Here is a 26,838-nt window from a genome sequence, read left to right as displayed (position 1 = left end):
AGTAAATAAGGCAATCGGCGCTAGCTCCAATCGCACAAGATTAACCCCTCAATGGAGCTATCCAGCACAACAGCAGCATTTAGGCTCTGTGCGCACTAGATATGGATTTTTCTTAAGAAATTTCTTGAGTGAAGGATTAGCACACCTGCGTTAAAAAAAAAAAACGCACCAAAACGCATGCGTTTTTCGGTGCGTTTTTTTTTTTTGCAGGTTGATCCCTGAGTTTAATACTTTAACAGCAATAAATAATATAGATAATTGATAGACAGATCGATAATGGATAGATAAAAAGATGGATAGATGAATTAAAAAAAAAAAAAAATAAAAAAAAAAAGACGTGGGGTCCCCCATATCTTTTGTAGCCAGCTAGGGTAAAGCAGACAGCTGCAGCCTTCAGACCACAGCTGGCAGCTTTACCTTGGCTGGTAATCCAAAACAGAGGGCACCCCACGCTGTTATTTTACATTAAATACATAATTTAAAACAAAAAACGTGGGGTCCCCCCCCAAATTGGATCACCAGCCAAGGTAAAGCGGACAGCTGTGGTTTGGTATTCTCAGACTAGGGAGGTCCACAGTTATTGGACACTCCCTAGCCTAAAAATAGCAGGCCACAGCCACCCCAGAAGTGGCGCATCCATTAGATGTGCCAATCCTGGCGCTTCGCCCCAACTCATCCCATTGCCCTGGTGTGGTGGCAAATGGGGTAATATATGGGGTTGATGCCAGATGTGTAATGTCACCTGGCATCAAGCCCTGGGGTTAGTGATGTCACGCGTCTATCAGATACCTGACATCACCAACCCAGTCAGTAAGAAATAAAAAAATAGACAAAAAAAAAAAAGTTTTATTTGAAAAAACACTCCCCAAAACATTCCCTCTTTCACCAATTTATTGAAAAGAACAATCAAATCCAGGTCCGGCGTAATCCAATAAGTGGGTCCCACGACGATCCATACCATAGTCACTGTCCCAGTCAATGAAGAACAGAATGTTCCCCATTAGCTGGGAGATTAGTGCAGTGACCTGAGCTAACATCAATAGGTCAGCCCAGGTCACTGCAGGGGATGACGAGCGCTGCTCTCAGGAGGTTAGATGAGATCATTACCTGCTGTGACGATCTCCTGCTCTCCTGACGTCAGCGCTGTCACGGACTTCCATTGCATGCCGCGTCCTCAGCAGTATCGGGGGAGCCCGTGACGTCACCGCTAGTGACAGTCTCGGGCCGCCCGCGAGACGTGACGTGAGAACGCAGCGGGCATAGAAGGCAGTGACAGCGCTGATGTCAGGCGTACAGGAGATAGTCACAACAGGTAATGATCTCATTTAACCTCCTGACAGCAGCGCTAGTCATCCACGCGGCTGCCCGCACTGCAGTGTGAGAAGCTGCTGATACTGCAGTGCGGGCAGCTGCGAGGCTGGCAGGGAGCGGGACACAGACTGCACGGGCACGCCACGGAGGTCACACGTAAGTGCTTCCGTGTGGCTTCCAGGGATTGAGTGTGATCTGTGTGTGTTTACTCTTTGCTTAGCTTCCTCTTCCTGTCATAATGACATCACTTCCCTGCAAAACGCAGGGCAGTGATGAACATTTTGTCCCGAAAAATGTGAAATAACGCGGGAATAATGCAGGAAAACACAATGAAATGCACAGAATTTGCTACCTACATTATTCCCTGTGTGATTTTGTGATTACATTACAGTCAATGGAGTGAATAACGCAGTTAGCTGCAGAAAAGAAGTGACATGCTCATTCTTTTTCTTAAGAGAATTCTTTCAGTAGATTTTCTTAAGAAAAAAATGCAGTGTGCACACAGCTATTTTTTTTTTGCCATAGGTTTTGCTGGGGAATGTCTGCAGAAAGATTACAAGAATTTCTCAAGAAATTTCTGCAGCAAAAACGCGGGTAAAAAACGCAGTGTGTGAACATAGCCTTAGAAAGACTTCAACATGGTGGTTGTCGGTTCTGAAGGCCATTGCTTCCTGGCATGTTGTCATCACAAATTATATATATATATATATATAATTATAAATATCCATCTATCTATTTCTATCTATATATATCTATACACACACACACACACACACACACACACACACACACACACACACACGTCTATTAAAAATGGGCCTTCCTTTTAGGTGCATGCAGAATATGACCCTCCCCTCCCTACAGTCTACTATAATTTACATTCAGGAGCTTTGCAGTGACAGAGGCATTCATTCTAGCCAGTAGTGCACCCAAATGCTGCAGCGTCTTTCTGAATATACCACATTCATTGCCTACTGCCGTATATTCACTTCTATAGAAAATAATCCGATGCCGGATGAGACCGCCTGCAATAGCAGTAAATAAGCTCTTTAGTCATACCCAGGAGGAAGGGCTCCTTGGTTGACATTTCCCATTCTCTGGCTATCAATGTTGACAGGAAGAACTTGTCTGGAAACAGGAGGAACACCGGACGTCACATCTGTCTCCGACACAGGAGCGCTGCCTGCCAGGATTGCTGCAGTTTCTGAACTGTTGAAGGGAGGGGCTGGGAGAAAGACAAAACAATCATTAGTAAATATTCTACATGTTTTTACAATAATATACACAGTATCACAAATTAAATACAATGTACTGTATGTCATTCATAGCTGAATGGCTCCCTCTTGTTTCTCCCTTTCCGGCTTGGCTTGATTGGCAAGTTTTTCTTGCTTTTTGTGTATATGGAGATATAAGCCAATCAAGCGGAGATTGCGAGGAGAAACGAGAGAGGGAAGCCCCCACAAGTCTTCTTGTCAAGCAGTGTTACTTTTAGGCTGCTTTCCCACATCCGGTTTTAGCAGTGCGGCTAAATCCGGCTCTAAAACCTATGCAACGGATGCGGCGAAAAAACCACATCCTTTGCATACATTTTTTCATGTGGCCCGTCCGATTGTTGCCGGTTGCGGAATGCTACTGAGCATGGAAAGTGCAAAAAACCACATGCGGCGGCCGGATGCGGTTTTTGCCGCATCGCGCCGCATCCGGCGTCCATAGGCATGCATTGGAAAAAGCACCGCATCGTCTGGATGCGGCGCGATGCGGTTTTTTTGCCGGACGAGAAAAACGTGCCAGGCAACGTTCCATCCGGCCGCCGCATGGGCTGAATATGCCGCATCCGGCAAAAAACGGACCGAACGCAAGGCCACGCGGCACAATCCCGCACTAATGAAAGTCTCTGCGGAAAAACCGCAACCGGCGGCAAAAAAAAACGGTTGCGTTTTTTCTGCAAAGAGCCGGATTGTGCCGCACAGCCAAAACTGGATGTGTGAAAGCAGCCTTAATCTGTTTTCGCTGACGTGTGGCAGCTTATAAAGTTAGTACTGATGGAAAAAAGAAGGGAATTTTGTTTACTTACCGTAAATTCCTTTTCTTCTAGCTCCAATTGGGAGACCCAGACAGTGGGTGTATAGCTACTGCCCTCTGGAGGCTGCACAAAGAACTACACTTAAAAGTGTAAGGCCCCTCCCCTTCTGGCTATACACCCTCCCGTAGGAGTACAGATTCCTCAGTTTTAGTACCAAAGCAAGAAGGAGGAAAGCCAATAACAGTTTCAAAAACAAATTCAATCCGATAACACGATCGGAGAACTTAAGAAACAACATGAACAACATGTGCACCCGAAAAAACGAAACCCTAAGAACAAATAGGGCGGGTGCTGGGTCTCCCAATTGGAGCTAGAAGAAAAGGAATTTACGGTAAGTAAACAAAATTCCCTTCTTCTTTTTCGCTCCTAATTGGGAGACCCAGACAGTGGGACGTCCAAAAGCAGTCCCTGGGTGGGTAAAAAGATACCACATGAACGGGCTGTCAGACAGCCTCTTCCTACAGGTGGGCCACCGCCGCCTGAAGGACCTGTCTACCTAGGCTGGCATCTGCCGAAGCGTAGGTATGCACTTGATAGTGTTTGGTAAACGTGTGCAGACTCGACCAGGTAGCCGCTTGGCACACTTGCTGAGCCGTAGCCTGATGCCGCAATGCCCAGGACGCACCCACGGCTCTGGTAGAATGGGCCTTCAGTCCAGATGGAATCGGAAGCCCAGCAGAACGGTATGTGTGAAGAATTGGTTCCTTGATCCACCGCGCCAGGGTGGATTTGGAAGCTTGCGATCCCTTATGCTGACCAGCGACTAGGACAAAGAGCGCATCAGAACGGCGTAGAGCCGCCGTGCGAGAAATGCAAATCCTGAGTGCTCTCACCAGGTCCAACAGATGTAAACCCTTTTCAAATTGGTGAACTGGATGCGGACACAAAGATGGCAAAGTGATATCCTGATTGAGATGAAAGGAAGAAACCACCTTGGGAGAAAACTCTGGAATTGGACGCAGTACTACCTTGTCTTGGTGAAACACCAGGAAGGGAGATTTGCAAGATAACGCCGCTAGCTCGGACACTCTTCGAAGAGACGTGACCGCCACAAGAAAAACTACCTTTTGTGAAAGCCGAGAAAGGGAAACCTCTTTCAAAGGCTCGAAAGGCGGCTTCTGGAGAGCAATGAGAACCTTGTTCAGATCCCAGGGTTCCAATGGCCGTCTGTAAGGAGGAACGATATGACAAACTCCTTGGAGAAACGTGCGTACTTTAGAAAGCCGTGCCAAGCGCTTCTGAAAGAATACGGATAGCGCGGAGACTTGACCCTTAAGAGAGCTAAGCGACAAACCTTTTTCCAACCCAGACTGCAGGAAGGAAAGAAAAATTGGCAATGCAAATGGCCAGGGAGAAAACCCTTGAGCCAAGCACCACGCTAAGAATATCTTCCACGTTCTGTGATAGATCTTAGCTGAGGATGGTTTTCTAGCCTGTCTCATTGTGGCAACAACCTCATGAGATAAACCTGAGGCCGCTAGGATCCAGGACTCAATGGCCACACAGTCAGGTTCAGGGCCGCAGAATTCAGATGGAAAAACGGCCCTTGAGACAGCAAATCTGGATGGTCTGGTAGTGTCCACGGTTGGCCTACCGTGAGATGCCACAGATCCGGGTACCACGACCTTCTTGGCCAATCTGGAGCGACGAGTATGGCTCGATGGCAGTCGGACCTGATTTTCCGGAGAACTCTGGGTAACAATGCTAGAGGTGGGAACACATAGGGGAGTCGGAATTGCGACCAATCCTGAACCAAGGCGTCTGCCGCCAGTGCTCGGTGATCGTGAGACCGTGCCATGAAAACTGGGACCTTGTTGATGTGCCGTGACGCCATCAGATCGACGTCCGGCGTCCCCCAGCGGCAACAGATCTGCTGAAACACGTCCGGGTGAAGGGACCATTCTCCTGCGTCCATGCCCTGGCGACTGAGAAAGTCTGCTTCCCAGTTTTCCACGCCTGGGATGTGAACTGCGGATATGGTGGACGCTCTGCTTTCCACCCACGTCAAAATCCGTTGGACTTCTTGAAAAGCTTGGCGACTGCGTGTTCCCCCTTGGTGGTTGATGTACGCCACCGCCGTGGAATTGTCCGACTGAATCCGAATCTGCTTGCCTTCCAGCCATTGTTGGAAGGCTCGCAGGGCAAGATAGATTGCTCTGATTTCCAGAACATTGATCTGCAGGGTGGACTCTTCCAGAGTCCACATCCCCTGAGCCCTGTGGTGGAGATACACCGCTCCCCACCCTGATAGGCTCGCATCCGTCGTGACCACTGCCCAGGACGGGGGAAGGAACGACTTTCCCTGTGACAATGAGGTGGGGAGAAGCCACCAACGCAGAGAGTCCTTGGCAGTCTGAGAGAGGGAGACAGTCCTGTCGAGGGACGTCGATTTCCCGTCCCATTGGCGTAGAATGTCCCATTGTAGAGGGCGCAGATGAAACTGCGCGAACGGGACTGCCTCCATTGCTGCTACCATCTTTCCTAGGAAATGCATGAGGCGCCTCAGTGAGTGCGACTGGCTCTGAAGGAGAGATTGCACTCCAGTCCGTAGCGAGCACTGCTTGTCCAGTGGAAGCTTCACTATCGCTGAGAGAGTATGAAACTCCATGCCAAGATAAGTCAGAGATTGGGTCGGGGTTAGATGAGACTTTGAAAAGTTGATAATCCACCCGAAACTCTGGAGAGTGTCTAGTGCCACCTTCAGACTGTGTTGGCATGCCTCTTGAGAGGGTGCCTTTATAAGCAGGTCGTCTAGATACGGGATGACCGAGTGACCCTGCGAGTGCAGAACAGCTACTACTGCTGCCATGACTTTGGTGAAGACCCGGGGGGCTGTTGCCAGACCGAAAGGTAACGCTACGAACTGCAGGTGTTCGTCGTGTATGACGAAGCGTAGGAAACGCTGATGCTCTGGTGCGATCGGCACGTGGAGATACGCATCTTTGATATCTATTGATGCTAGAAAATCTCCTTGAGACATTGAGGCTATGACGGAGCGTAGGGATTCCATCCGGAACCTCCTGACTTTTACGTGTCTGTTGAGCAACTTTAGATCCAGGACGGGCCGATACGATCCGTCCTTTTTTGGGACCACAAACAGATTGGAGTAAAAACCGTGACCTTGTTCCTGAAGAGGGACGGAGGTCACCACTCCTTCCGCCTTTAGAGCGGCCACCGCCTGCAACAGAGCATCGGCTCGGTCTGGTGGTGGAGAAGTTCTGAAGAAACGAGTTGGCGGACGAGAACTGAACTCTATCCTGTACCCGTGAGACAGAATATCCCTCACCCAACGGTCTTTGACGTGTGACAGCCAGATGTCGCCAAAGTGGGAAAGCCTCCCACCGACCGCGGGTGTGGGAATCGGAGACCGCAAGTCAGGAGGACGCCGTCTTGGCAACGGTTCCTCCGGCTGTCCTTTTTGGGCGTGACTGAGACCTCCAAGAATCTGAGCGTCTCTGGTCTTTTTGAGTCTTTTTTGACGAGGCGAATTGGGACCTGCCCGGTCCTCGAAAGGACCGATAACCAGACTGACCCTTCCTCTGTTGGGGTCTGTTTTGTCTGTGTTGCGGTAAGGATGAGTCCTTACCCTTGGAGTGTTTGATGATTTCATCCAAACGCTCTCCAAACAATCGGTCACGAGAAAAAGGCAAATTGGTTAAGCACTTCTTGGAATGAGAATCTGCTTTCCAATGTCTCAACCACAGGGCCCTACGCAAAACAACGGAGTTGGCTGACGCCACTGCCGTGCGGCTTGTAGCGTCAAGAACAGCATTAATCGCGTACGACGCGAATGCCGCCATTTGCGAGGTCAATGGTGCTACCTGCGGGGCAAATGCACGTGTGACGGAGTCAACTCGCGCAAGCCCGGCTGAGATAGCTTGGAGTGCCCATACGGCTGCAAACGAAGGCGCTAATGACGCTCCAATCGCTTCATAGATGGATTTCAGCCAGAGCTCCATCTGCCTGTCAGTGGCATCTTTAAGTGCCGCTCCATCTTCAACTGCAACCAAGGATCTAGCTGCAAGCCTGGAAATTGGAGGATCCACTTTTGGACACTGGGTCCAACCCTTGACCACCTCAGGGGGAAAAGGATAGCGTGTATCTTTAAGCCGTTTAGGAAAACGCCTTTCAGGATAAGCGTGGGGTTTCTGGATTGCGTCTCTAAAGTCAGCGTGGTCCAGAAAAGTGCTTAAAGTACGCTTAGGGTATCTGAAATGGATTCTCTCGTGCTGCGAAGCTGACTCCTCCACAAGAGGAGCTGGTGGGGAAATATTTAACATCTTATTGATGTTAAATATAAGATCATTAACTATGGCGTCACCATCTGGTGTATCTAGATTGAGAGCGGTCCCAGGATCAGAATCCTGATCAGTTACGTCCGCCTCATCACCCATAGATTCATCTCGCTGGGATCCTGACCATTGAGATGAATGTGAAGGCCCGTCATAGCGAGCCCGCTTAGGCTGCCCGGGGCCATCGTCCGAGTCAGAGTCTTCACCCTGAGGTGTATATGCCCGTCCCGGAGCTTGGAGCTGAGGGGGACCAGGGGGCAATGATTGCACAGTGTCCGTGGCCTGAAGTACAGGCCTACTGCCGGTAGAAAAGTCCCACATGCGGTGCAGGAAGCATATAATGTCTGTGCCTTGGCACCCTTGCGTTTTACGGACGACATGCTGCTGGCTCTCTGCAATGTGAGAGAGTCTATAGCCAAAGGGCGACCAGCGCTATGCAATACAAAGTATTTGTAGAAACAAAATACTAAGAATACTACTGGCACAAGAGGGGGTGAGCCCTGAGGGCTGCTTACCGCCCGCTGAATAGCGGGTAAGAGGCTGCAGAATTCCTTGTCTGGGTCTCCCCGGCTCCCCTCTGCAGCGCAGCGTGTCAGCAGGAATGGCTGCCGGCGTCTGTGGAGAGGGGCGGTCCGTGGGAGTTCCCAAACAAAAGTGCGGGAAACAGTGTCCCCTCTGTGCCGATTGTGAGGGCTGGAGTATGTAAAAACGACTCCAGCCCTCGGCGCTGATGCACTGGCCAGCGTCCCGCCCCTCTCCTGACTGGCAGGTCTGGGGGCGGGAACGAACGGAAGCAGGCCGCAAAAGCCGGGGACTCGAGTTATCAGCGCGGCCGCCGTAAAAGCGCGGGCCGCGCTGAAGTCCCCGGCGCACCACAAGTGCCAGCCGCGCCGCAGTCCCAGCGGCCGGCGTGACCGATTCCTAGACGTGGCCAGCGTCCCGCCCCTCTCCTGACTGGCAGGTCCGGGGGCGGGAACGAACGGAAGCAGGCCGCAAAAGCCGGGGACTCGAGTTATCAGCGCGGCCGCCGTAAAAGCGCGGGCCGCGCTGAAGTCCCCGGCGCACCACAAGTGCCAGCCGCGCCGCAGTCCCAGCGGCCGGCGTGACCGATTCCTAGACGTGGCCAGCGTCCCGCCCCTCTCCTGACTGGCAGGTCCGGGGGCGGGAACGAACGGAAGCAGGCCGCAAAAGCCGGGGACTCGAGTTATCAGCGCGGCCGCCGTAAAAGCGCGGGTTGCGCTGAAGTCCCCGGCGCACCACAAGTGCCAGCCGCGCCGCAGTCCCAGCGGCCGGCGCGACCGATTCCTATGAGTGTGCCTGCTTCAGCGAAGCTGAATGAGGCCATGGCACAAGCGCCGTAGCGCTGATGTCCCCCGGCGCACTACAACACCCAGCATGCTGCGGTGTGAGCGCCAAATGCACGGGGACACAGAGTACCTTGAGGAAGCAGGGCCATGTCCCTGATGTACTCCGCTCCATCCAGCATCTTCTCCAGGGGCTGTAGATGGAGCACGGTCTCAGTGCCTGGAGACCAGTAAATCCCACTTCACCCAGAGCCCTGTAAAAAGGGATGGGGAAGGAATCAGCATGTGGGCTCCTGCCGCCGTACCCGCAATGGGTACCTCAACCTTACAAACACCTCCGACATACAGTGGGGTGAGAAGGGAGCATGCTGGGAGCCCTGTATGGGCCCTCTTTTCTTCCATCCGACATAGTCAGCAGCTGCTGCTGACTAAAAACAATGGAGCTATGCGTGCGTGTCTGACCTCCTTCGCACAAAGCTAAAACTGAGGAATCTGTACTCCTACGGGAGGGTGTATAGCCAGAAGGGGAGGGGCCTTACACTTTTAAGTGTAGTTCTTTGTGCGGCCTCCAGAGGGCAGTAGCTATACACCCACTGTCTGGGTCTCCCAATTAGGAGCGAAAAAGAAAGACATGTCCATCAAGTTAAACTTAAAGATGACCGAGAATGTGGATGAAGAAAAGGCTGCGTGTTAACTGTACGAATCTGCTCTCCCTACTGCCTAAAAAGGACAACGTTCCCCCTCAACGCCAGTGTCGATTGACTAGATCAGCATTTAGAATACGAATTTTATACATTTACACAAGTGTCCAAGGGGTATGACCGATCCTTAGGATGTGGAAGAAAACCCTTTTAAAATATTATTTTCTTCTAAGCAATAATTAAGCTTTTCTTAGGCCACCGCTGAGACCTGCCCCGAGGTGGATTATTCCATAGATTAAGAACTGTTGCCTCTTGAACTTCTCTCTTTCACCAGACAGAGGAAATGACTTATTGTCTTTTAAGAAGGTTTTACATCAAACAGCTTTTGATCTTATTTTTCCATGTGCTATTTATGACCATGTACAAATTAAAAGGGTTATTCAGGATTTGGTTTCCCCCCCTATGGGGTTAAGCATTTATCGGCAAGAAGTTGCTGACCACTAGCATGATCTACCCCAAGACGATGCCCCCTGGCTATGAGCGGTCACTGATGGCTCCTGCATGCAATTCTTCCACTTCCTGTGGCATCATGTGTACATCACTGCCACCATCACGTTGATTGGCAGCCAGCTCCCTGCTGCATTCGGCTGAGCCAGCCGTCAATCAGTAAGGCTATGTGCGCACGTTGCGTAATTGCATGCAGTTACCCTGCAATCTGCACGCGTCCTGCGTCCCCAGCATAATCTATGAAGATTGTGCAGGAGCCGTGCGCACGTGGCGTATTAGAGCGCAGAGCTTCGGCAGCTGCTCGAAGCGCGCGTTCTAAGAAGTGACATGTCACTTCTTTCGTGCACTCTGCATGCATCCCCTGCTTTGTCTATGGGAGGGGCTGCACTCAGAGCGCATGGAATAGGCTTTTTTTTTTTTCAGTACAGACTGTTTCTGCAGCGATTTGAAGCGCACGTGTGCTGTTCAAAATCGCTGCAGAAATTTCTGCAGGACAGAACGCTACGTGCGCACATAGCCTAAGACATCTCTGATAACCCTTGTAATCATGATCCCCCTTAGACATTGCTTGAAAAAGACTTTAGATTTTTCAACTGAAACATTACCCTTGTTCGCTTTGGCAAAAAAAGAAAAAAAAAAAAGATAAAAATGTGTTGCACTAAGGAAGGCTGTTGGAGCGCTGCTTGCTTTTCTGGATATATAAACAGACGTTGCATTACATATTAAATTTGTGCAGCCTTTTTTATTTGAAGGACTAAATCCAGTAAATTCTTGTATTTTTTTCTCATCATAAATCACCTCCATCAGTTTTGCACTTTTTTCCCCTCTTTTTAACTGCAGGGTATCCTTTCTATGAACTGGGGCCAATAACTGAAGTGAGGCTGCACGAATGCTTTGTAAGCTGGCCATACACCGTACAGAGGGCAGCTAAAATGCTTATATGGCCAACAGCTCTTTCCCCTTCCCCGAAATTCACGTGATCAACCAAACATTCATGCATGCGTTTTCAATGGGGAAAGGGGCAAAAGCAGCAGCTAGACCGCTCTCACCAGCTTACTCACTGACCACGCGTCTGAATATAAGCTGCCTTACACGTGTCTCCTCCAATATCATTTCCAGTATGTGATTTACTATTACACCAAGACCCCTCTCTGCAAGTGACTCTCCCAGGTCTACTCTCCTCGGACATATGCTGCCCCACAGGTTATCAGTGCCCAGACGGATAGCTTCACATTAAAAAAAAAAAAACAAAAAAAACACACTCCCCTCCCTCCTCTGGAAGTGATCTGTTTATGACTGGCTGTATATGGGCAGAGAGCTCAACTGCCCAATCATTGACTTCCAAAGAGGTTTGGGTGAAGTTCAGAATTTTAAAGTCTGGCTGAACCCCACAGAACCTGAACTTCCACGGGTCCACTCATCTTTAATAATAGCAGACCCAGCACTGAAGCTTGGGGTACACCGCTTGGAACCAGAGACCATTCAGAGTAGTAGTCAAGTCTCTGGATTGCGAGTGTTCAGAAAGTTTTCGATCCTGTTACAAACCTTACTTTCTAAGTCTATAGATCATTAGGGGTCTTTGTTGGACAGGGTCCAAAAACAATATAAATTGACAGCTTCACCTAGGTAAAATTTTCTACTGATCTCTTCATAAAAACTAATGTATACATCCTTACAAGACCCTCAAACATTTTTTCCCTCAATGGAGACTGGTTTTTAATCACTTGGGGAAGGACCTACAGCACATTAGAAGAAAAAAAAACAAAAACAAAAAAAAATAAACACCCCATTATTTATCCACCAATACCAGTCATTGGAGTCTCTAAAGATGATGAATGATGATGAGCTCAGCAAAAACCGTCATGTTTCTTTTGAACTCTTGGATGCTGCCCACCTAGGCCTGAGGCCTTGTTGACAACTTAGCTTGGGTAATATCTACATTAAGCCAACAAAGTATATTAGATTAGTAGTACTGGGATTGACCACATCACTCACTTTTTCTTTCTTGGTACTGTATATACAGCTAAAAGAATCCATTTAATAGTTGTGCTTCCTCTTGACCCTCAGTGACCAACCCCTCATTACCATTATGGGTCAGATCTTGGTTTTTGCATTTACAAATTTTAGACTGAGGGATTTGTTTTGCCTTAACTACCTGCAGTTCATTTTGTACTTTAGCTGACTTTTTTTTAAGTCTGTGTGGCATGCCCTGAATTCGGTCACCGGTGAAAATCTCACCGGTGACCGCAAATCCCCTGAGTTACCGCAGTGAGCCGCGCTATCAGCGGTACCGTCACTGAGGTTACCCGCGGCCACAGCAGAAGTCCTCACGCTGAGAGCAGTGGCCGCGGGTGACCTGAGTGACGTCATCGCTGATAGCGCGACTCACTTGAGTCGCTGCGGGGAGCTCACAGAGAGCGGTCGTGCTCTGTGACTGCTCTATGTCAGCTTCTGATGTAGCAGAGCTGACAGCGTCGAGGGACCTCCGTGGATTACGCCGGACAAGGATGGTTTTTTTTGCGTACTTAATAAAGTGGTGAACGAGGGTCTTTGTTATTGTTTATTATTTCAAATAAAGGATTTTTTCACTGTGTGTGTTTATTAACTTTAAATTTACAGGTTAATCATTGGGGGTGTCTCAGACGCCTGCAATGATTAATCTAGGAATTAGTGCCAGCTATGGGCTGCCATTAACTCCTTATTACCCAGATTGCCAACGCACCAGGGCAAATCGGGAAGAGCCGGGTACAGTCCCAGAACCGTCGCATATAACGTATGCGGCAATTCTGGGCGGCTGCTGGCTGATATTGTTAGGCTGGGGGGCTCCCCATAACGTGGAGCTCCCCCCATCCTGGGAATACCAGCCTTCAGCCGTATGGCTTTATCTGGCTGGTATTAAAATTGGGGGGGACCGCACGCCGTTTTTTTTTTTTTAATTTATTTATTATACTGCACAGCATAGATACGCCCACCGGCGGCTGTGATTGGTTGCAGTGAGACAGCTGTCACTCAGCGTGGGGGCGTGTCTAACTGCAACCAATCATAGGTGCCGGTGGGCGGGTAAAGCAGGGAATACGAGATTGTATAATGAGCGGACGGCTTTTTCAAAAGAGGAGAAGCTGCCGGAGCAGTGTGAACGCCGTGCAGCGCGGCGCTGGTGATCGGTGAGTATGAGAGAGGGGGTGGGAGGGATAGACCGACATGGACAGAGAGTGAGGGACAGAGATAGTGACCGACCGACAGAGAGAATAGAGACCGAGAGGGAGAGACCGACTGACAGAGAATAGAGATTGACAGACATTGTGAGACATCACTCGTTTCCAGTGTTTTAGGAAACATGCGTGAAATGTATTTAGAAAATCGGATGTCACTAGGATGGTGTGAGTGCCGTCCCGTGACATCCGATTTTTTGCACGCTCCCATAGACTTACATTGGAGAGACTCGCAGTAAAAACTCGCAAAAAAGCAGCATGCTGCGATTTTTTTCTCAGTCCGATTTGGACAGAAAAAAAAAAAATAAAAAAATCGCAAATGCGAGCTGAATCATTCACTAACGAGTGAGAAGCAGCCCATAGAGTGACTGCAGACGAGTGCCTCAAGCCTAGAATACCCCTTACATCCAGCAACTTGCTTGCTCCACGTGACCCACTTTTCCCCAACCGCTATCTACCTGATTGCTGGCTCAGCCAGAATGTTTGTCTCAAGAATAGTAACAAGTAGCGCACTGGACAGGGCAATTAACACCTGCTTTTATACAATCTGCTTATTCACCTATTCCAGAAAGGAATGTTAATCAAGCAGCATTTCAAGGTAAAACAAAGCTGTTTGTAATGAGGGAGCCAGTCAGTATCACAGGCTGGCTGCCCCTCCTCCCTCCATGAACTGGTGGGCTGAGCGTGGTTGTTTCATTAGTATTTTGAATCTGTTATCTCCACCTTTCATAAGGGGGTCTGGTTTAACTGTCTGAAGAAGTAAGGGGAAGCCTTTATACTAGTTGTAATAGTGTCTAGAATGGCCGTCAACCAGCTTCCCTGGATACAAGTACATTTCAGGAGGACCTGCCTAACAATTCCCCCTTTTCTATAGATGATAGGGATTTTGAGAAGGATTTAAAGGGAACCTGTCAGCAGAAATTTTGCAATAAACCTAAAAGATTCCCCCTCTGCAGCTCCTGGGCTGCATTCTGGAAAGGTTCCTGTTCTTGTGCCCCCTTTGTAAAGTCTTTATTTTGGTCTCAAAGTCTTACCTTTTTGTATGCAAATCTTTTTTTTATGTACACGGGAGCAGGCTCTCTTGCGTCCATTATTCTCCCTCCTGCCACTTTACGCCGTCCCCCATCGCTCATTTCAATAACTGAGGACTCCGCCCAGTGTTCCTGAGGTCTCACGCATGCGCTGTGCTACTCTCGCGGGACTGAGCACTGTGCACAGTGTGACCGCTGGTGACGTGATTGCGCAGGCGTGAGATTATGGGCGGCGCTGTGATTGTCATCAGCAAGTACCCGCCCATAATCTCGTGCCCGCACTTTCCCCTCTGCCTCCACCGTTCTGCGCAAGCGCTGGCCAGATGAACCCACGTCACCTCTTACCCATCTTTCCCTGGAGCAGGAAATAGGTGGGAGGAGCGGAGCAGCATAACGGTGGAAGCAGAGTGAAAAGCGCAGGCACGAGATTATGGGCGGGTACTTGATGAAAATCACAGCGCCGCCCATAATCTCACGCCTGCGCAATCACATCACCAGCGGTCACACTGCACAGTGCTCACTCGCAGCGCATGCGCGAGACCTCGGGAGCACTGGGCGGCGTCCTCAGTTATGGAAATGAGTGATAGGGGACGGCGTAAAACGGCAGCAGGGCGACTAACGGACGCAAAAGAGCCCGTCCCTGTGTACATAAAAAAAGATTAGCATACAAAAAGGTAAGACTTTATAAAGTATTTATTTTGGTCTCAAAGGGGGCACAATAACAACAGGAACCTTTCCAGAATGCAGCCCAGGAGCTGCAGAGGGGGAATCTTTTAGTTTTATTGCAAAATTTCTGCTGACAGGTTCCCTTTAATCACAGCTGAAACTGAAGATTTATCATCCTACCTGAGATAGATGCTCTTTGAGGGGTAGGTGGTGGTGGCCGCGATGGTCTGGGTGGTCTGCTGGGTTTGAACCCTCCATTGGACAGGGATGGGGAATTGGTGCCATTAGGTCTACGATTTTCACTAGGACTTGTGCCATCTGTACTTTCAGCACTGAAAAACAACATTGTATAGTGAGCCACACACAACAATTACAATAAATTACAGTAACATTTACTACAGAAGCGGTGCTCAAACTAAGGTTACACAGTAATTCATTAAGGCTCTCAGGTCTGTGGCACACGTCATTATTCCATGTCCGCTATATAGAAAGGTCCATTGCTTCAGCCACCAAGATCTCAAGATCATCCAGTTACTCTCTAGTCAATGGGATTCATCCCACCAGAGGCTTCCTGCTACAGGGTGAGATATGACAAAAAAATGGGGTCTATGATATACCCTGCACAATACACTTTTAGTATGCCGATATGAATAACATGGTGAATACATCTAGAATACTCGAATAAAAATAATTTAGTCTGCAGCAAACAATGTTAAGGTGAACATCTGAAACTTTATACTAGGAACGATTAAAGGGGTTGGGCAGTGCTGTAGTGGCCCTTAAAGGGAACCTGTCAGGTGTAATATGCACCCAGAACCACGAGCAGTTCTGGGTGCATATTACTAACCCCTGCCTAACTGTCCCTGTATACACTAGCATAGATAAAAGGATCTTTAGAAAAAGTATTTCTAAAGATCTTATATCGTATGCTAATGAGCGAGGGCAGTAGTCCCAAGGGCGGTGCTTCCCTGGCTAGTCGCCCCCATTAGCATGTTAGTACATCCCTGTGGGCGTGCTATCATGCTAATGAATGCGTAGTGTCAGAGGATGATCTCACACACCTCTCCGCCGCTTTATGCTGGATTTCAGCTCAGTGCGCATGACCCCGGAGTTTGAGTCATGAGCACTATGAAGCCGGGTATACGCGTCCTGACTTCAAACTGAAGTAGTGCGCATGACCGAAACTCCGGGGTCATGCGCCCTGAGCTGCAACCCAGCATCAAGCTACAATGGCGGCGGAGAGGTGATTGAGATCATCCTCTGACGCTGCACATTCATTAGCATGTTAGTACGCGAAGTAGTACTAGCCAAGGGAACTAGTGCTCTCGCTCATTAGCATACGAAATAAGATCTTTAGAAATACTTTTTCTAAAGATCTCTTTATCTATGCTAGTGTATACAGGGACGGTTAGGCAGGGATTAGCAATATACACCCATAACTACTCCTAGTTCTGGGTGCATATTGCACCTGACAGGTTCCCTTTAAGTTCTTCTCTACTTTTGGTATCCCATCTCCTAAATAGCTGATTAAACAGCTTTCCCGAAGCTTATTATATAGTGATAAACCACTCTTTTCATGTTAATACACTGCTTGGCAAGACTCCATGGTCTACATGAAAGGCTAGAAATACTTTACATTTAACTGAGGGACTATTCTATATGGGATGAAGAAGAAAGAGAAATCAGCAAAATATTACCAGGTTCATGACAGCACAGAGTGTGAGCAGCCCGGAGGGAAATCTGGTGATTATTCAGTCATGGAGGCTTACACAAAAGGATAACTGGTGTAGAAACATAAAGTCGCCAAAAGCTCGGTGCACGCGAACACTTGGTTTGGCTGACTTCACCGTGAGAGGAGAGAACGCTATTGTCAGAGCCCTGGTCATGATTGAGCAGTTATGTGCATCTTCCTACCCACTGGTTTTCTAATATATCGCCATCCTACTCTTCCTTGATTGACAGCTTTGACTTTATAGAAAATAAGTAGGTGAGAAGGTGCACTGAACTATTCGGCCACACCATAGTTAGGCAGAAAAAGCTGAACTTCCGTAAGACCGTTAACACAGACTGGTTCAGATTTGAGCATTGAGTAGAAGCATCAGCACTTAGGCAGGCTTTGCACGTTGCGACATCGCAAGCCGATGCAGCAATGCCGAGCGCGATAGTCCCCGCCCCCGTCGCAGCTGCGATATCCTTGTGATAGCAGGCGTAGCGAAAATTATCGCTACGGCAGCTTCACATGGACTCACCTGTCCTGCGACCGTCGCTCTGGCCGGCGACCCGCCTCCTTATTAAGGGGGCGGGTCGTGCAGCGTCACTGCGACGTCACATGACAGGCGGCCAATAGGAGCGGAGGGGCGGAGATGAGCGGGATGTAAACATCCCGCCCACCTCCTTCCTTCCGCATATCCTACGGAAGCCGTGGTGACGCCGGTAGGAGATGTTCCTCGCTCCTGCGACTTCACACACAGCGATGTGTGCTGCCGCAGGAGCGAGGAACAACATCGGACCGTCGCGTCAGCGTAATTATGGATTACGCCGACGCTGCACCGATGATACGATTGCGACGCTTTTGCGCTTGTTAATCGTATCATCGAGCCTTTACACACTACGATGTTGCATGCGATGCCGGAAGTACGTCATTTTCAATTTGACCCCACCGACATCACACCTGCGATGTCGTAGTGTGCAAAGCCCGCCTTAGAGTCAACCAGTCTGAAGCATTTTATTTGGGATATAGAACAACCATTATTATCTATGGAGGCTACAGGGGTACCAAGTAACTTAGTAGAGGAACTACATACACATGATCAAACAGCAGATGACTAACGGTTAGCGTTAATATAGTCCCTCCAGTTTAGGCTGCAGCGGGTACAACAAATTTTGTTAAAACCATAGAATTATTTTCATTAGTGACATCCATGTTTTGTAGACATGCAATCCAAATTCATCCACGGTAGCTGAAAATGTTTATACCTCAGATTTTTAGTGTGCCTCGTCTGGGGTACACACGAAAAGGTCAACCAGATCTCCATGAGGAGGCTTCACTTTTAGTCACCACATAGTTGGCTATGTCAATCCTAACGCTAAACAAGATACATGAACCAGACGAGATTGTCCCACTTACAGACATAGCATGGCACTTACCCGGCAGCAGGGGAATCCATCTGTACTCTTGAGTTATCAGCAGCTACACAGGAACAGAATGAAGAAATAATCTAACATTACTCTGCACATTTACAACAGATGATACTGAAATGTAATTACCTGTGCTTATATACGTCAGTCTAAATGGGGAAGAGAACTCTGCAAAATGTAGTATTAAGAGAGGACCGCTCATCTCTACTGATAAGTGTGATTAGTATATATATTATTAAATTATTAATAATAGATAATAAAATGGTCATAAGATATCCCTTAGAAGAGAACTTTTTACATAAAAACTTGAACCCAAAATCTACAATTAGTTGGATCTAGTCAAATTGAGTTTTTGAACTACCGCTGACAAGGCTCTGGACACATACACAGCCCATATCCATGGGGTCACGATCACCAGGCACATGCCCAAAGTATGTATTTTTGGCATAAGACTGGATGGCATGCTACCGCTATATCAGTAAAACAGTAAGATGGACTTCACTATTTCAAGCAAAGAATACTGTGTGGTTTACCCTTTTAATTCAACAATGGTAACCAATTAAGTGTATGATGTATACCATGGTACAAATGTCCGAACCCTCCCTTCATTTGGTATACATAGGGAGAACTCTAAATCCGCTGTTAATGAGGAGTATCCTAATTAGCGCTCTACACTTCCATCTTACCTGATACACAAGTGGCATCTCCGTTGGCCAACAGCTCTGGATCCACCTGTAGCCCATTAAGACACACCGAAAGGTCACCCACCGTCTCGCGGTCTCCTTGCAGCTGTAAATTCACCATCACCTCCTCCACTGAAAAGAAAATCAGGCAAAGCACGTTTTTACAACGTAATGTGTATATCCTAAAGATAAATATCCCTCATAATCAAGTCACTGTATGTGGACCTCTGAGAACTTCTGACTTTATGATAAAACCAGTTGTCAATCTAAGTCTTAAGGCTGCTTTACACGCTAGCGATCGCACCCACCCCCGTCGTTTGTGCGTCACTGGCAAATCGCTGCCCGTGGCGAACAATATCGCTAGGACGCGTCAAACAGACTTACCCTCCTAGCGACGTCGCTGTGGGCGGTGAACAACCTCTTTTTTAAGGAGGCGGTTCATGCGGCGTCACAGCGATGTCAATCAGCAGGCCACCAATAGAAGCGAAGGGGCGGAGAGCAGCAGCATGAACGTCACGCCCAACTCGTTGCCGGAGGACGCAGGAACGCTATTGTTCGTCGTTCCCGGGGTGTCACACATAGCGATGTGTGCTGCCTCAGGAACGACGTACAACCTGCGTCCAGCACCAGCAACGAAATTTTGAAAATGAACGACGTGTCAACAATCAACGATTAGGTATTTCCGATCGTTAGCGGTTGCTCGTAGGTGTCACACGCAACGACGTCGCTAACAAGGCCAGATGTGCGTCACGAATTCCGTGACCCCCAACGACATCTCGTTAGCGATGTTGTTGCGTGTGCAGCGGCCTTTAGACTCTTACGCATGCTCACAAGGCATAAAACAAGGGTCACACAGATTTCATGTGCATTCTGAAACAGAATGATTAAAATGGCCATAACCAGATGTACTGTGGTAGATGGTCTGGCCGTCATTCAAGTTTTATCAGGCTTTCTAAATTTACCATTACCCATTTAGTAAATAAAGGAACTGGTGGAATGCTCAGTGTTGTAATGTCCTTCCTTATAGGACAATCTGCCCTAAACCAATCTTTTGAACATTACAATTATATTAAAATCAAAATTGCTATAGCAGCCATTTAACGCAATTTTTTTTTATCTGGGGAGCAACCTCCAGGACGTCCTACACAGTTTTACAACGCACAGTTGTCTCTTATTCAAGGACAGTAAAGAGGACACAGTGCTAAATCAGCACTGAAGTCCATTCAGTCTCAAGATCAGAAGGTGTCCCATTTCTGGGACCATCATCAATCCAGAGATCAGAATTATGCCATAAACGTTATAAGATGGAGAGAGATAAAAGTAAAAAAACAAAAACAAAAAAACAAAACACCTTTAAAATCTTCCAAACTCATCACTTGCATAAGGTAGAAATAGAACATAGAACATAAGGGCACTCACTGTACAGTGGAACCTTGGTTTCCGAGAACAATCCTTTCTGGGAGTGTTTTCGTAAACCAAGTTACTCGTTTAGCAAAGCAAAATTTCCCATAGGAAATAATGGAAGCTCAGACAATTCATTCCACAACTTGTACAATGTCCCATCACACACACACACACACACACACACACACACACACACACACACACACCTTACCCTCCGTTCCCTCGCTGGCCTCCTGGTTCTTTTAGTCCGCAGGTATGTATATCCGGTAACCATAGCGACCGATGCTGGAGCTTCCTTTGTCAGCGCTTCAACAGCAGACGTCATACGCAAGAACCGCTTGCCTCTGGTTGGTCAGCGCGCTGCCCTTGAGAAGCACTGACAGCGGAAGTTCCCCCATCGTTGCGATGGTTACACGATGCACATCATGTACCGGCAAACTACAAGAAGCAGGAGGCCGCCGAGGGAACGGCAGGAACGGTGAGCATAATGTGTGTGTGTGTGTGTGTGTGTGTGGGTTTGTGTGGACTGCAAGAGCGGGTCAGAGCGCGGTGAAAAGTACGGAACCAGAAGTGTGTGCGGTGAGTATTTGCTCATACAGCAAAGCTTGCTAGTAAACGGAGTTACAAATTTACAGCAAGCTTTGCTCATATGGCGAAATACTCGCACACCATGTTACTCGTAAACTGAGGTTCTACTGTATATACATTAAAAAAAAAAAATTGAAAAAAAAATTCCTAGGACAGTTACATCAGGTTCCGTGCATCTACATTTGACAAAAATGTGTCCTGATTTTCAGACAATCGTGTTGAGCGTTTCCTATGAGAAACGGACACTGAATGTCCATGAAGGGTTAAACCACTGTTGCAACCTTCTGTCTACACCATTACAGGGAACACTCCTGGCAAAGCCAACTGAGAAAGCTAATGACAGACAGACAGCAGCTAACAATGCCCTTCCCAGATGCCCTTCTCAGCTGGATGCCAGCCATGGTATCTGCCCACTGGATTCTTGGAGCTGGGTAATGGGAGTCCCCACATACTGGTTTAACCCATTAAAACCCCATTTATATAGTTACCATGACAAAAAGTGCTTCAAACATAGTTCCCAGTTTTTAAAATAAATAAAAATCTAGAAAGAATGTGGCTTTTTTTTAATTTAAAAAAAAAACTAAAAAAAAAAAACCAAACAAACAAAAAACCCTTTAAAATCACTACATAAAAAGTTAGAAGTATTGACACTTACTACTGAACATAATATTAAACTTTCTATTCTGCACACATGACCTTTTAGTAGTTTAACTATCCCAACAGGTAGGATAATAGTGACAGATAATACAATATTCACAGTAAGTGTCACATCCCACCTCCTCCCCCTTCCTGTAAAATTACTTTTGTTCAGATTAGAGGAGAAGCAAAAAAATATTTGAGTACCAGTCAATAGAGTCTTATACCTGTGTGGCTGCTGATGAGAATAGGAATAGAAGTCTAATATTAGGTCTAGTAATAACTGAATGCAGCATGATTTCGGCTTTACATTTATTTTTATTTATTTTTTTCCAAAATAGTGATATCTAAACTTGGGGGGAAAAAAAATACTTTTAAACATAAAAACCTGATTAACCCCTTCAGCCCCCGGGCACTTTCCGTTTTTGCGTTTTTGTTTTTTGCTCCCCTTCTTCCGAGAGCCGTAACTTTTTTATTTTTCCGTCAATCTTGCCATATGAGGGCTTGTTGTTTGCAGGACAAGTTGTACTTTTAAATGAAACCATAAGTTTTACCATATAGTGCACTGGAAAATAGCAAAACAATTCCAAGTGTGGAAAAACTGCAAAAAAAAAGTGAGATGGCACAATAGTTTTTGGGATGTTTTATTCACCGTGTTCACTATATGGTAAAACGGATGTGTGGGTGTGATGCCTGAGGTTGGTGCGAGTTTGTAGACACCAAACATCTGTAGGTTTACTTGTATCTAAGGGGTTAAAAAAATTCACAAGCTTGTCTAATAAAAGTGGCGTACGTTTTGCGCCATTTTCCGAAACCCGTAGCATTCTCATTTTTTGGGATCTATGGCTCAGTGACTGCTTATTTTTTGCGTCTCAAGCTGACATTTAATGGTACCATTTTTGCACAGATGCTACATTTTGATTGCCTGTTATTGCATTTTGCGTAAAACTTGTGGCGACAAAAAAAAACGTAATTTTGGCGTTTGGTAAACGGCATAGCGACAAAAAAATTCCAATCAGATTATTTGATTTTATATTTTGATAGATCGGGCATTTCTGAACATGGCGATACCAAATATGTGTATATATATTTTTTTTTTTTAACCCTTTAATTTTCAATGCGGAGAAAGGGGGGTGATTTGAACTTTTAGGTTTTGTTTTTTTTTAAACTTTTTTTTTTACTTTTTTTATTTTACTAATCCCCCTAGGGGGCTATAGCGATCAGCAATCCGATCGCTCTGCCCTATCTGCTGATCACAGCTATAAACAGCAGATATGATCATTTCCTGATTCATTCGGCTCCGGGCCGAGTGAAAAAAAAAAAAAAGTGACTCGTCATAGCTACAGGCGTCATCACATGACCCTGTGCTACCATAGCAACCACCGAAAGTCACGTGATCACTCACGTGACTTCTGGTGGGGGCGGCGGTAAGTGAAAATCATGGCCGCGTGTATATACATCTCGCTGCAAGACTTTGGCAGCGAGATGTAAGGGGTTAATGTTACGGGTGGAATGAGATTCCACTCGTAACATGCAGGCACACGTCAGGTGTTGAAAACAGCTGATATGTGCGCGGATCGCCGCATCCTGACCGCGAAAGGGGGCGGGGCTTAACGTCACACGCTCCATGACTGATATATCCGTCAAAGGTCGTGAAGGGGTTAAAATGACAGATCATAGTCAGATGACACATTCCCTCTAAATACAACATAAGAGGTAATAAATGAAAGGACCAGCACTGATGTACCATTTAGTTTCCTCCTGTTCTATCAGACCAGACCTGCTAGTGTTCATCAGATGAAGTTTTATAATGCAGATATTAGCAGACTATAAACAGAGGCCAATGGATTGTGTCGCTAAAAACAAAAGCTAAAATCCAAAATGATATCCAAAATATAAAAGGGTGATCCTATTTTAATCTCAGATAATTTAATATCTTATCTTTAAAATCCAAGCCTATCTGGGGAATCCCAAACAAGAAAGCCTGCGGAGACACCATCACATGTTTCTCAACGCTGGCAGGAAACTAGCCGGGTCTTTCACCGGGAAGGAACAACCACGGGAAGAGCAGTTTCCAGTCAAGGAGACCACCTATACCAAACATGGTATCCATCCACAGACAGCTGTTTTGGGGTATTTGCCCATCATCAGTGTGGAGTAGGCAGTAGGTAGTCTTCTACTAGGCAATGCTCCCACTAGCCAGTCTCCTACTCCACACTGATGAGGGGCAAATACCCCGAAACGGCTGTCTGTGGATGGATACCATGTTTGGCATAGGTGGTCTCCTTGACTGGAGACTGCCCTTCCCGTGGTTGTTCCTTCCCGGTGAAAGACCTGGCTAGTTTCCTGCCAGCATTGAGAAACATGTGATGGTGTCTCCGCAGGCTTTCTTGTTTTGAATATTTCCCAGGGGGCATTGCTCTAGAATCACTGCGTTGAGAAACACGTGATGGTGTCTCCGCGGTGTTGGATGTTGATCTCCCTAGGGTCAACCTTCCTTGCTTAGGTATCTGGGGAATCCAGGTTTGGTGATTAATTTTGAAGATTCCCAGGAACTTCAAATGCGGCCCTGCGATTGACACTGGCGAGTGCAATCCGATAAAACATTGGATTGCATGCGAACCAGTATTAATCAGGCAATGTCCATCTGCGAAGAATTGCAGCATGCTGCATTTGGCAGCGAATCTCGACTTGCATCCAAGTCTATGCGTACGTGTGAAACATCGCACTGCACTCCGATGTCATCCAAATGCAGTGCAATGTACGCAGAGACAGGCCGAGGGGGGGGGATTAAGTGCTCCCTTCCTCTTCTCTGCAGCTGGGATCTGAGCACAAGTTTGGATCAGTGTCGCATGACCCGTGGCTCACATTTGCAGCAGATCCTGAGCCGAAGGTTATTAGCGTATCGCTTCTGACGACCTTGCATTGGAAGTTAAACCGAGGCCTAAAAAGCATCCACGCCTCAGAGGTGGGATCTGCACCCATCAAACACTTATGCACATCTCAATTTTTTTCTAAAAGCATTTTTAAATATCCAGCAATTCGAATAGAAGTGTCACATGTATTAAATGAGCTGTGCTAGCTACATAGCGATATACACAGCCCTTACATTCTGTATGAATGCTTATGGAGCTAATACATTATACATGGGCCTTCTCACTGGCTCCCTTTAATTCAATAGCTAGAAGTGAGATTGCAGCTGAACAGTAATGCCTATGGGATAGGTGCTTCGGTGAAGTCAGAGGGATCAGTAGTTACTGTGAGGCAGTGTCACAAGAGCAGTCAAGTGATTACTTCAGGGACTCCTATGCAATCTGGTAACATCGGAAGGTGACAAGGCACTGATGGCACTATGGAAGGAGGACTGGGAAGGCCATGTTGTAAGTAAGTGTAACAGGAGCTGTATGGGCTGTATACTCACACTTCATGTTATTAGATTGCAGGGTTTCCTGCAGGTTCAGCGATGCAGTGCCGAGGAGAGCATCTGATTTTAAGGTCTGATGGCTCCATACACGGAAACTTAACACACTGAATGGGGTGACAATGCTGCAGACAGGAGAAGAAAAAAAAGTTACAGGTCGTCTTACACAGGCAAAGCAAATACATGCAGACAGCAAGGAGCCGCAAATACAATATTCACTGAGAATACATTGTGCTGCAGTTACTGGAAAGTAATATCCAGCTATGACGGCCCTATAGGTAACACTATAGATAAAATTACAGAGAACCACCTCATAGGTAAAATGATAGACGACTGACCTATAGGTAACTATAGAGGAGCGCCCTATACGTAACATTATAGAGGAATGCCCTATAGGTAAAACACTATAGACAAGTGCCCTATAGGTAACACTATAGAGGAATGCACTATAGATAACAGACGACTGCCCTATAGGTAACACTATCGAGGACTGGCCTATATGTAACACTATCGAGGAGCGCCCTATAGGTAACATTATAGAGGAGCGCCCTATACGTAACACTACAGAGGAGCGCCCTATAGGTAACACTATCGAGGATTGGCCTATATGTAACACTACAGAGGAGCGCCCTATAGGTAACACTATAGAGGAGCGCCCTATACGTAACACTATAGAGGACTGGCCTATATGTAACACTATCGAGGACTGGCCTATATGTAACACTATAGAGGAGCGCCCTATAGGTAACATTATAGAGGAGCGCCCTATAGGTAACACTATCGAGGACTGGCCTATAGGTAACACTATCGAGGACTGGCCTATATGTAACACTATCGAGGAGCGCCCTACAGGTAACACTATAGAGGAGCTCCCTATACGTAACATTATAGAGGAATGCCCTATAGGTAAAACACTATAGACGAGTGCCCTATAGGTAACACTATAGAGGAATGCACTATAGATAACAGACGACTGCCCTATAGGTAACACTATCGAGGACTGGCCTATAGGTAACACTATCGAGGACTGGCCTATAGGTAACAATATAGAGGACTGGCCTATAGGTAACACTATCGAGGACTGCCCTATATGAAACACTATAGAGGACTGGCCTATACGAAACACTAGAGGACTGGCCTATACGTAACACTATAGAGGACTGGCCTATACGTAACACTATAGAGGACTGGCCTATACGTAACACTATAGAGGACTGGCCTATACGTAACACTATAGAGGACTGGCCTATACGTAACACTATAGAGGACTGGCCTATACGTAACACTATAGAGGACTGGCCTATACGAAACACTATAGAGGACTGGCCTACATGTAACGCTATAGAGGACTGGCCTACATGTAACACTATAGAGGACTGGCCTACATGTAACACTATAGAGGACTGGCCTATACGAAACACTATAGAGGACTGGCCTACATGTAACACTATAGAGGACTGGCCTACATGTAACACTATAGAGGACTGGCCTACATGTAACACTATAGAGGACTGGCCTACATGTAACACTATAGAGGACTGGCCTATATGAAACACTATAGAGGACTGGCCTATAGGTAAGGCTGGTTTCACACTACGTTTATTTAACATCCGTCCATAACGTTTTTTTAGCGGAAAAACGGATCCAGTGCAAATGCGTTTTCACTTCCTATATGTAACACTATAGAGGACTGGCCTATATGTAACACTATAGAGGACTGGCCTATACGAAACACTATAGAGGACTGGCCTATACGAAACACTATAGAGGACTGGCCTATACGAAACACTATAGAGGACTGGCCTATACGAAACACAATAGAGGACTGGCCTATACGAAACACTATAGAGGACTGGCCTACATGTAACACTATAGAGGACTGGCCTATAGGTAACACTATAGAGGACTGGCCTATATGTAA

General features: G+C 47.1%; 1 protein-coding gene across 2 annotated transcripts in view; it reads right to left on the bottom strand.

Annotated features, from left to right (window-relative positions):
- ITCH (itchy E3 ubiquitin protein ligase) overlaps positions 1 to 26,838 on the bottom strand; it is a 403,298-nt gene that overhangs the window by 52,311 nt on the left and 324,149 nt on the right. For both annotated transcript variants that reach the window (XM_075349943.1, XM_075349942.1), the window contains 5 exons: positions 24,918 to 25,042; positions 18,872 to 19,000; positions 18,195 to 18,237; positions 15,228 to 15,379; positions 2,371 to 2,536 (listed from right to left, as the gene is read on the bottom strand). In XM_075349943.1, coding sequence (XP_075206058.1) covers positions 2,371 to 2,536; positions 15,228 to 15,379; positions 18,195 to 18,237; positions 18,872 to 19,000; positions 24,918 to 25,042 — 615 coding nt within the window. The remainder of the gene's footprint in view (positions 1 to 2,370; positions 2,537 to 15,227; positions 15,380 to 18,194; positions 18,238 to 18,871; positions 19,001 to 24,917; positions 25,043 to 26,838) is intronic.

Source organism: Anomaloglossus baeobatrachus, chromosome 5, assembly GCF_048569485.1.
Source record: "Anomaloglossus baeobatrachus isolate aAnoBae1 chromosome 5, aAnoBae1.hap1, whole genome shotgun sequence".
In the NCBI taxonomy this organism is placed as follows: Eukaryota; Metazoa; Chordata; class Amphibia; order Anura; family Aromobatidae; genus Anomaloglossus; species Anomaloglossus baeobatrachus.
Note: the sequence above shows the minus strand (reverse complement) of the source record. Positions and strands in the feature narration are given on the sequence as shown.